Source organism: Perca fluviatilis, chromosome 18 (genome assembly GCF_010015445.1).
Source record: "Perca fluviatilis chromosome 18, GENO_Pfluv_1.0, whole genome shotgun sequence".
NCBI lineage: Eukaryota > Metazoa > Chordata > Actinopteri > Perciformes > Percidae > Perca > Perca fluviatilis.
Window position 1 is genome coordinate 21,475,144 of NC_053129.1, and position 11,387 is coordinate 21,486,530.

An 11,387-nucleotide genomic window follows, 5' to 3' on the forward strand; every position below is an offset into this window, starting at 1 on the left:
CTTGAAATAAATTCCAAAGTAATAATTAAGCAATGATAAAGACTTAATGTGTGCAACACCAAAGCTTGTAAATGTGACAAAGTGAAAAGTGAGGACTGTTGGGTCATGCATCAGCAACATGTAAATGTTTGCATCGGACTACCAGTCTGATTTAAAAAAAAATAAAATAAAAAAGTCTTCATGTTTCCATGTGAACAGGTGATGTCTGGCTTTCATTGAGGCTGATCTAATGCATGAATCTAAAATGCACATTTTTAAATGTAACTTGAATTTAGCTCATTTGTTGGAAGATAAATTGATTAATTTTAAATGGGCAATCTTTAATTGCAAACCCATAGTGACTCGATCATTTCTTATATTATATATCTGGCACTAAATCATCATGAGTCTTAGTTACGTATGCATGCTTTTTGTACCCTTATTATATAGTGTTACTGGGAAATCTTTTGAAATTGTACTTTTACATTGATAAGAAGATTTAGATCTTAGAAGAGCATCACCATTATTGACCATTACATTTCAGCTGGTAGTTTCATATCTACATTATTTGAAAGAAATTTAATTCAGTGTCTTTTATTCTCTCGGTTACAACTCTAAATAGTTATAACTCCAAATATTTACAACAGAATAAAAACATCACAGGCCACAAAAACATTTCCAAGTGCTGAATATTGTTTTATCCAGTGTTAGTGCCTAACTTCACAAAGTCGACCTAAAACAGCCTCAAACAGGACACAGCAACACAAACAGGACAGTAACCACTTAAATACAAACACCATCTTCAGATGAATGTAGTTTACAGTCAAGAAGCAATGCAAGCATATGCTTTAAAAGTCTTTCCCACCCCCTCTATTTCTTCATAGAGTTGGCACCTCTTCTTTGCCCCGTGCGTTTGGTTTCAGCACCGGATCGAGGGACAGCGATTCACATCCCCATTACGCATGCGTCATCTTTTTTTTTTCTTTTTTTGGTTTCCTCCATTGGGATTGATCACAGCAATAAAAGACTGAATTGGTCGTCAAGCTCATTGGTCTCACAGACACTCGAAAAACGTCTTAATATATAACATTTCTTTGTCAGACATACTTGGCAGGTGCTCTCCAGAGTGTTTAGGCGATATTTAAACACGGTGCCTACACCAGAGATTGCAGTGTTTCAGTAGGCTATCACACAGGTAAATCTATAATGAAAGTTACAGGCTAATTCTTAACTAGAGCAACTGTTTACAGGCTACTTGGTGAATTCCAGCTGTGTTGCAGTCTTTGTTTCAAAGGAGCCTAGGCCTAAATAGGCTATTTTAAGACAGCCTAAGAGATTTTGTGCTCAGCAATAATTCAACCCACGGTTACACCTGCTATGATTTGACATTCTGTCGACTGCTGGGTGGGTCTCTGGGCCTTCAGCTCAAGTCTTTTTCAGATGGCGAGGGTTCATATATCGCTGGACTTGTACATGTCGGAGAGGAGCCTGGTGATGGGCACGTTGCCGATGGTCTTCTTGAAGAACACCTCCTCTATGGTGGACGGGCCCACCGAACGGAGCGCTGGTAGGAGCAGGAGCAGCTTCCCGAAGCGACACGGCTGAGTCGGGTACCTGAAACACAACACTGGGGTCAAAAACAGCCTCTTCTCTTTCTCTCTCTCTCTTCTCTCTCTCTCTCTCTCTCTCTCTCTCTCTCTCTCTCTCGCTCTCTCTCTCTCGCTCTCTCGCTCTCCCCGGTTCTTTGTGCAGAGTGTCAGCCTACCCAATTACGCACACCTGTGATACAAATAGCTGCTAATTAAAAATGAGGTTCAGCTACGACACCTGCGTACAATTACAAGATACTACAGCGGCTCATTGCCTCATTAACTTTATAATGAATCTGGCTGTTAATAGTTACCTGCACAAGACAGTTCAACCTAGGCGTGAAACATGATTGATAGATAGATAGATAGATAGATAGATAGATCTGAAAGATAGATAGATCGATCTGAATGAAAGATAGATAGATAGATAGATAGATAGATAGATAGATAGATAGATAGATAGATAGATAGATAGATAGATCTGAGAGATTGATTCGATTGAATCTTACCTGGTGTGTATGTAACTGTTGAGAGTGAGCTGTGCCTCGTCTTGTAGTGCAGCGATGGCACTGGCGTTGCGGAAACTTCTTAACTCAGTGTTGCCATGCGTCGGAACTATATAAGACAGAGGCAGGGTTTTAATTGTTAATTAAAATGTGACGTATTACAATAATAATGAAAAATTTGTAATTGCTAAAATAACTTTTGCTTTTATTCCCGTTCCCTCTCCAGAGCTGGGCTTAGGCAGCAGAGAAACTTCACTTAAGTGGAAATAATGGCTTCCGGTAAATGACCTTCGTTCGGTTAAATGAGAACACTCTAGACAATAATACTCACCGGCTTTAAATGTCACAATACATTTCAAACAGGCGAACTCTGTTGCATCAAGACGCATCTGTCTGAATCTGGTGACCACCTCTTGAAGTGCTTGTATCTCAGACATGATCTTATTCATCCGCTGAGACTCTGTGTTTTCGGTGTTCATACCTACGAATAAATATGGAGAAATGTCATTATGATAACATGATATGCTTTCACTGATTATGCAAACACTTTTACTCTGCAGCTGTTGTGTTCTGTATGCAGATAAGCTCTCTCATGCCTTGTTACATACCAGAAACAGCAAGAAGAGTAGTCGAGTCCACAGGAATGGCCCACTGCGCGATGCCCAGAACAAATAATTCTCTCCAAGCGTCCTCCAACAGAATCAGCTGCAAAGAGAAATAGTTTCATTGTTCAACTGTACTCTGTACCCTATGAAGCATGCATTTATTGCATTTTCAGCCTTTTTGAATCGTATTAATTACCTGCAATAGTAACTCGTGCGTAAAACATGATGAATATTGTGCTATATTGCGTACAGGGGAGTTCGTTTAGTAAGGCTTGTGAAAGTCCCAGCTTTTAACATCATTTGACCTACATACTTTTAAACTGAAATTATATCAAATTCAAATAGCCTATCTTTGAACCGTTGGTTATGGACCAAATCGACTGACGGCCACTCACGTTAAAAGGCCCTGCAGGATAATATTTGGACTCCAAAGCGTACCTGATCAGATAAAGGGAGGGTGGAGAATGCGGGAACACTCTTTGCCCACTTGATGCTCATGAAAAGGAGGCGCGCCGCCGACTCGCACACAGACTCCGTCGCCACCTCGTACAGGTACATGGGGGTGCCGCTGACTTCATGGGGATACTGGAGGAAGTGGACGAGATTAGCATCACAATAATGTATCAGTTTATGTTAGAATGAAGTTCACAGAATAGTGAACAACAAAGGTCAAATTCCAAGCCCCAGCACCTGGTTTTATAGTTTTTAGTGTTGCTTGTGGTGGATTTACTGTGAGAAATCTAATAGGCGGATTTGTGGTTCATACAGGCTGAAAACAAGAATTTCAACTTCTAACCCTTACAGAGAAAATCTGTAATCCTATAATAACATTAGGGAAGCCTATAATATAAATATCCACGGAATATCATGAACTATTAAATGAACTGTTTATTCTGATCATTCTAGATTTAAAAAACGACATTAAATGCTATAGCCTTGATAAAAACTCCAAAGAAAGCACACTAGCCTGTACACTCATTGCTGTTTATTTGGAGGTGGACTAGCCATACTCATAAGCTAAGTATGTATATCTCATATTAAATCCTGGGCGATAAAAAAACAAAACAACAACATTAAAAATAATTGTTTCCCAAAATATACCTTTGGGGTGGGCTGTGCCAGACCCACGATGGCCTGTCTTTCCGGTGTGGTGGCTACTCCGCTCATCTCCAGGTTGTGAGGCTCCAGTTGCGTGACCGTGGTGAAGAAGGGAGGGCCGGGCAGAGAGGATCCCTGGAAATGGGTCGATGATCCGTGGACGTCTTTGTGGCCCCGGAAATATAGGGCGACCTGTTTGCGGATAGTTGACGTTCGGGGCCCCCTCTCGTGTTGAACGGCTGTGAAACGGGACATCAGGGACACAGAGTGAAGGAATGATCTCTACAGGAGTAAATGGCTTATTTATCTAATTTCTTTATTAGTTACTACTAGTGTATTTTATTGAACTAAACTATGTGTTCCTAAAATTAGGGAGTCAACGTGCAAATTTTGTTTGTGAGAAAGGAAAAATAATTGGCTATAATGAGCTGTAATCTCCATTAATGCTGTAAATAGCATCCTCTTTAAAATAAGTGAAGAGTAGGCAATTCAACCTGTTACTTCTTTTCAGCCTTCATTAACAGCCTTAATACACTTTCCATCCTGCTGCCCACCTCCCACCAAAACGCCACTGTAAAAGTGTTAATTAAATCATGCCCATTTACCGTCTTTATTCATGTTCACTTCTAGACACTTTTTCAAACGGCACGCTCGGCACTGGTTTCTGTGAGTTTTGTCTACGGGACAGCCACCCTGTACACACACAGAGAGAGAGAGAGAGAGAGGGAGAGAAAGGAAGAAAGAGAGTTACAGCCTTCAGTTTAATTTCTCTCAGCGTGCACAACCAAAGGCTTCTTGCTATTATCTTCCTGGGAGGCCAATCTCCAGGTGAAAGATCGTGCTATTATCGTGTAGTTATCAACCTGCTCCCCTGCGGCGCCAGTGCGGCCTCATCCCGTAGGATAAGTACTCTATCCCGCCCTCTGCTGCCTAAATCCTCTCCTTCGAGTCATTACATTAGATTGGATTACACCTGGTATATTATAGCAGCGCGGTGTTTAGCCCAATACTTAATCGTCCAGGCATGACACAATTAGGCTCATCAAGGGAGACTTAACACAGCGCCAGAAGGGTTAAAGCAAATAGAAAATCTGCGCGTAAAATGCGCATTCCGTGCGTAAAGCTGGTAATGGTTTTTGGATGAGGACCAGGGACGTCGTGTCACTTAACCCCTGCTTCTAATAACACTGAGAATACAAATCTCTCTTGGGAGAGATACAGAAACTAGATTACTGATAATATATTACTGATTGAACGTGATAGATGTTTAGGCGTACAACACTATTCATTGATAAACGTCTAGTTATGTTATTATGTTGCATCTCCAACTTGCTTGATTCTCTACAAAATCTGATGCAAAAATGACACGATCAAATATTGCTAACTTATAGAGATTGCAGCTGTGCAACAAGCCTGTGTAAAAAGGAGCCAATGAGGAATGTGAGGATGAGGAAAATGAGGAAATATAAGAAATAAAGAAGAGGCCTCACCTGAGAGCCAGATTTACAGACGTAGGTCCGGTTTCTGCGGATGCTTCTCTTGAAGAATCCCGAGCAGCCGTCACAGGCGTAAACACCGTAGTGTTTCCCCGAGCTGCGGTCGCCGCACACTTTGCATGGGATGTCCAGAATCCTACCTGAGAAAGGCCCAAATTTCAATTAAATGCCATTCACTCAATTATCAATTCAGCTCAATTTCAAATGGATAAAATGTCATGGCAAATTGTGACTATTGCTTATCGTCATTATTGAACATCTGGGTAAATTGCAAGAACAATTTCCAAAGTTGCCATAAAACTTGAGAAAATCGTTGCTTTACTCAGTTTTGAGTTCCGTAGAGCTGTCATGTTAGCTGCTTAAATTGGCACTGTCTGGACAGTGCGAATAAATGCGAAAAATGAAGTCGTTTTAGACATTTTACGCTGTGGAGCTATGGACAAATCGTCCTACAAATTATTTGTTTTTGTCAGACAACCGCACAAAACACACACACACACACGCGGGCGCGCGCGCGCGCGCACACACACACACACACACACACACACACACACACACACACACACACACACACACACACACACACACACACGCACACACTGGACAGCGCCTCGGTATGGGAATTCACGGCGCACATTTCAAGAATAAAGTCCGGTGGGAAGCGTCATATCTGAGCTCTCTAAGACAATGGCCCGAGGGCGCACAATGGAGACATTAGGGGAAAGTGTTAACTTAATGATTTTCCCCCATTGAACCTCGTCTGACTGCCTGGATCTCGACAAGCTGCCAACTCCCCTTCATAATGGGACTCGACAGCTGCTTTATCCCGCAGGTCTATAGGCCCCAGGATTAGGGAGTGACACTGCACCATGAGAATAATGCGCACCAACTCGTTTCACCAACTCAAATGAAGTGTATGTAAATCGACCCCGGTGTAGATGAAAAAATGTGATTTTTTTGGTGCGAAGATTTTGTATTCAGATCTATTAAAAAGAAGTATATTTGTATGCATATGAGGGAGTCTTTTTTTATTCTGGAGGGAAAAGCCGTCTATGTAATTACACTGACGTTTTGCCACCTGCTCATTGATTCACCAGTGACCCGTCAAAAAGGGTAGCATGGGAATAACTACTGAGCAGCAAAAACAATGACTTCAGGAGGAGAGTTATATGGTTTCAATTGCCAGATTATTAAGAATCAAAAGGCCATGTAGGTTATTTAACTGTTGGCCACAGCCGTGTAATTGCCATAAGATAGAGAGAACTAACGTTTTATGTAGCATTTAGTCTGGAAAGAGTTTCTGCAGAGTTGGCCTTTCATCGCGAGAGTAGTTTAAACAATTAAACCTGCTGTGCAATAACTTACATCCCCATGTGCAGTTGTCTAATGGCCAATTAGAATCTAGATTTTTTTTTAAACTAATAATACAAATGTTAACTGTACTCATTGGAGTGAATTACTGATGAACAGACATTTATTAAACCAACGCTAAGCAAGTCAAGTTCATTTGCTCACTCCCAAAATAAAAGTTTTCACTGTTCTGATGAACGAACGTGCGTAAAATTTGAACCAGATAAACTCAAAGAAATATAAAACTGTAGATTGCTGAAAGTCAATTAAATAAAATGACGCACAATTTTGTTGTGAAGGGTGGAAATGTATTTAACTTCCCGCTGTGGGGGTCCAATTCGTTTCCATTGTGTGCAGTAATTGCTTGAAGATATATGGCATATTCTATTAACGTAATCACCATCAAGGCTAAAACCTGCTAAAAAGAACTAGAAATTAAGTTTTACTGAGTGCAGGAAATGTTTATACTGACCACCCATAATGTGAGTATGAACTTGAGTGGCAGTAGTTGTAATGTTGTAGTCTCCTTTTCTTTATTCTAAATTAAAACCTTTTGGTTATTAACAGCAATTTTGATTCATTTGAGCACCTGAAGATAAAACAACAGAAGCAACAGTTTGACTTGAGCAACACGTTTGGAACGATGCTGAAAGAAACCCAGTACAATGAATAGAAATGTCTTATATTTTGACACAATAATCTACATTTGGCCTATATTATAATCGAAGTGTGATTACAATAATATAATACAATAATTTGGATTTATTATGAGGCCTAACAGAGGGATAACTGCAAAGGTTAAGAAAAACAATCCAATTTGATCTCAAGCATTAAACCACAAGTAAGTCTTCAATGCCGCCAGAAAAATACTCAACAATTGAATTTAAAACCACTGAACACATTCATGATTAATTATATAAACTACATTTTTTACAGTAGTATAGAAACGCGCGCACACAGACACATAAAGACAGATACGTGCTGTTTTATTAATTTGTCTAAAAGAGGCACCCAGCAGTGCAGTAAGAGAATGATATCTTATACAATCTTTAAAATCATATATTATCAGTGATTAAATATCTCGCTCTGTATCGCTACTCTTTCATAGAAGTTGCTGAAAATGAAATTACAGGCAACAAGTGGCATCAAGTGGGACGCGAGAGGAATATTCGGAGCATGGTTATATATCTTTTCCTCCTAAAAAAGTAGTTCAACATAACAAAAACTATATTCAATTTCTTAAAAGATATCAGAATTAAGGCGCTTTAATTATCGCTCATGGACACAAGTTTACGCAGCCAACTGTGTGTTTAGTCTACTCGGAAAAAGAACACAGCTATTTCCCACGGATCACTACTCGCATAAGACCATAAGGAATGAACTGACTTAACTAATTGTAGTGAAGCTCGGATGACATGAGAAACATAGGCGTGCAGCAGGTTTATGTTCATGTTTACACTCCATGTCAGAGAAAGGCCCATAGAGCATTTATTCTAACACACCGGGCTACTTGTATTATCCACAAGCATCAGTAAAGGGAACACTTACTTGATTTGACATTCAGAATATCCAGACAGCCACTTGTTGATCCGGCGGGTTTGCTCATCATGGATTCTCGGCTTAATAACAAAGTTGAGAATGGAAAATGTCCTCTTTTTCTTCTTATTCTCGCTGGCAAAAACGATCAAACTCGTTACCCGTTGGACTTTCCTTCAAGTCTTTAGCGGCGATGAGATCGGCAAGTCAATGTCCCGAGTCGTCCAACTTGACAGAGTAGATCTCCGATAGACAAACCCAAATTAAGACACACGATTGTACATTGTATGAGACAATGCTCGTCTCCGATATGCAGGGTCCCTGCGGAAGGAGAACCGGACTGCAGCGGACCGGTTAACGGCGACAGCAGCCCTCCAACTCAGGGAGCAACAGCCGGTGCATAAAGTTGGAGTTGGAAATACGCTGCCTGGAGCGCATCTGACGGTGCCAAAGCGGTGTGAAAACAGAAAAATCTAATTTCGGATATTCTGACAGGTGAAAGCTTGTTAAAACCAGGACACGATGTGACTTTGTGGTGCGAGTTCCTCAAATACGCCTTGGTAATATTTATGAGAAGTGTCAGGGGGAGGCTGGAGGGTGGAGATCTCCACTTCCTTCATCCACTTGGCTTTCTACTCCAAACTCCAGCATGACGTCACTGGCGTGTGAGGGAGTGTGTATGTGAGTGATCGTGTGAACGTGTGTGCAAGTGATGTGAAGTGCCTTGCTCATGGATCAAGAAGCACTGCAAGAAAAAAACAAAACACGTGTGGCACGCATGTTTTCTGCAACATTTAGATTTGTTTTAGCTCCGAATTCATTTATTTAGGCTGCATGTCTTACAGTAACCAACTAAAAAGACCTATAATGAATACTCCCATTACAAACATTATCTAAGAATGCAATTCAAAATATTACATAAAATATTCGAACTTAAAAAAAAATGCAACAAATTGAGCTGAATTGAACACGGTGCTGCAGAAAACTTGCAATCATGACCACTATGCTGAGCTGAGGTATGCTGTTAGACCATTAAGAGGTTATGAAGAGGGGGGTTATGGGGCTCGACATAAAACAGTGTCATGCTCCTCATTTCCTACATACACTATTGTGTCTGGTTACACATGAATTCCTTAAGATTCAAGGATAAGTGCTTGGGGCCCACTATAGACACTGGTCAGTCAGAACAATTGTCAATTATACCGATTTTATTATAGCTGTTAATGATGTATTGGATTGAATTGTTTCATAAATTATCACAGGTTAGAAATGCCCAAGAAAGATTCAGATTTATTTAATATTGAAGAAATATAGCTTTTGTTTCTGTTGCATGTCTTTCCTTTGTTAATGGCTTTTTTTGAAGTCATTTTGAGCTTCACTGATCTCAGTGTTTTTCAACCTGTGTTTTTACTAAGCTCTTATTTTGGCTTATTTACAAGTTCCCATTCAAAGAATGATCAATCTGAAGTTAGAGCTCGTTAGTTGGACAGTGACATGCAAACACACATACAGCCAGCACTGTGAGGCAAAAATGTGATACAATTACAAATAAAAAGTGTTTTTGCATGAAAGACTAATTTTAACCGATGTAGTTAATAAAAACAATCTACATACAAACAGAAAATGTGGAAATTGAATGTGACGACTTGCACTCTCGCCCGTTTTGCATTTTAAACATCATGGCTTATATCATTAGATAAATAAAATATATAAATAGACCAATCAAAATGTTTTGAATACGCCTCTAAAAGTGGCGATAACAACAATAGTAATAACTTTTTACTTAGCTCCTAGTGCAGTTTTGTCGTTGTTTACTTTTTGTATGCACAGATTCATACAAACTTAGTTGTGGCTTTTTTAATTTATTTAAAAGTAATGTTTTTTTATTTTCTTTTCTTTATTATAGTTATTCCACTATCACACTCTTCATTATTGTTCTTCCATTTGACTTCTCTTTAGACCTACACTGTTGTTTTTCCTCACACTTTTTCCACTTTGACACCAAACAGATAATAGAATTGTACAAAAACATCACTTATTGTGCAGAAAATTCACTTTAATAATAAACAATAACATGATAATACAATTTGATACGATATTTCTTTTATTCTCTTTTGCCTCAATGCATTGAAATTATTAATGAATTAATTTACTAACTGTCTTTTGCTAGTGGGTAAACTGGTTTAATGTAAAACCAGTTTAATTAAACTGGTTTAATGTGGGTAAACTGGTTTAATATGTTTAACGCCCACTCTGATGTTGCACACCTCACATCACCCGTTGCCGGCTGTCCGGAGGCTCGGGGCCGGGCTGCAGGGCTGCAGGGCCCCGCTCACTGACACCCTGACCTTGACAGCTTGCTGCGCTTTCGCCGGGTAACTCCAGAAATCCATATTCTGTTTTTAATTGTGTTCATTCCCACGGTACACTAAAGGCCATATGGACTCACAAAGTGTCGATTTAAGCGGACAGGGGCGAGGCGGAGAGGCGTAGTTAATTGCAATCAGCCATTGTTGTGTCTTTCAACCTGCCCTTTAGCTGAACAGCCGAGGCTGAAGACTAACAAGACTGAGGAAAAAAACACTATAATATTGCTTTGATTTTCCTGCAGAGACACACAGAAAGCCTCTGGTCCTAAAAAATAAGTTTAGTTACTTCCTATAAATAGTCCAGACAATGCAATAGACCTTTTATTAAGGAGTATTGTCTAAAGAATAAGTAACGACCACTTGTTTTGTTGGTGATTAATTCATGAAAAAAACAAAACAAACATTTTTCCATTCTCACAGATCAATAACATGTTCAGTTATTTTTAAGTGTGTGCGGTGTGTGCGCATGTGTGTGGGTGGCTGCCGGGGTTGGGTGAATGGTGAATGTGTGACATAATCTCCTTAACTCGTCCTAATCCTTCTCATTCACTGATAGCCTTTACACAAATATAACCAACATCATGGTTGCCGGGGTTGCCTTCTTTCACTTTTTTGTATTAGTGACTCTCTTCTCCTCCAACAGTCAATGAAATGACGTTAACAAAGAGGCCAGTGGATCGTGTATCTGTTTTTTGGGAGCTCAGCATCAGTATGCGAATACTTGACATACTATAGGATAGACTTAGACAACGAGAAACGAATAAGAGTCCAACAGAAGTCACTAAACAATACGTTTGACATCCTTTATGATTTTTGAACAATGAGAAAACACCTGTAGAATAATATAGGTGTAAATAGG

General features: G+C 39.8%; 1 protein-coding gene across 2 annotated transcripts; it reads right to left on the bottom strand.

The window, feature by feature from the left end:
- Window positions 1-557: 557 nt before the first annotated feature.
- nr2e1 (nuclear receptor subfamily 2, group E, member 1) lies at window positions 558-8,779 on the bottom strand. Of its 2 annotated transcripts, none has more exons than XM_039780894.1 (9): window positions 8,172-8,779; window positions 5,268-5,413; window positions 4,383-4,470; window positions 3,781-4,016; window positions 3,118-3,264; window positions 2,683-2,779; window positions 2,406-2,555; window positions 2,078-2,183; window positions 558-1,593 (listed from the first exon to the last, which is right to left on the bottom strand). In XM_039780894.1, the coding sequence occupies exons 1-9, from the start codon at window positions 8,230-8,232 to the stop codon at window positions 1,431-1,433; spliced, it is 1,194 nt and encodes a 397-aa protein (XP_039636828.1). In that variant the 5' UTR covers window positions 8,233-8,779; the 3' UTR covers window positions 558-1,430. The 2 variants fall into 2 exon arrangements, with proteins under 2 accessions (XP_039636828.1, XP_039636829.1); XM_039780895.1 differs by lacking the exon at window positions 8,172-8,779 and adding an exon at window positions 5,596-5,684.
- Window positions 8,780-11,387: the final 2,608 nt, after the last annotated feature.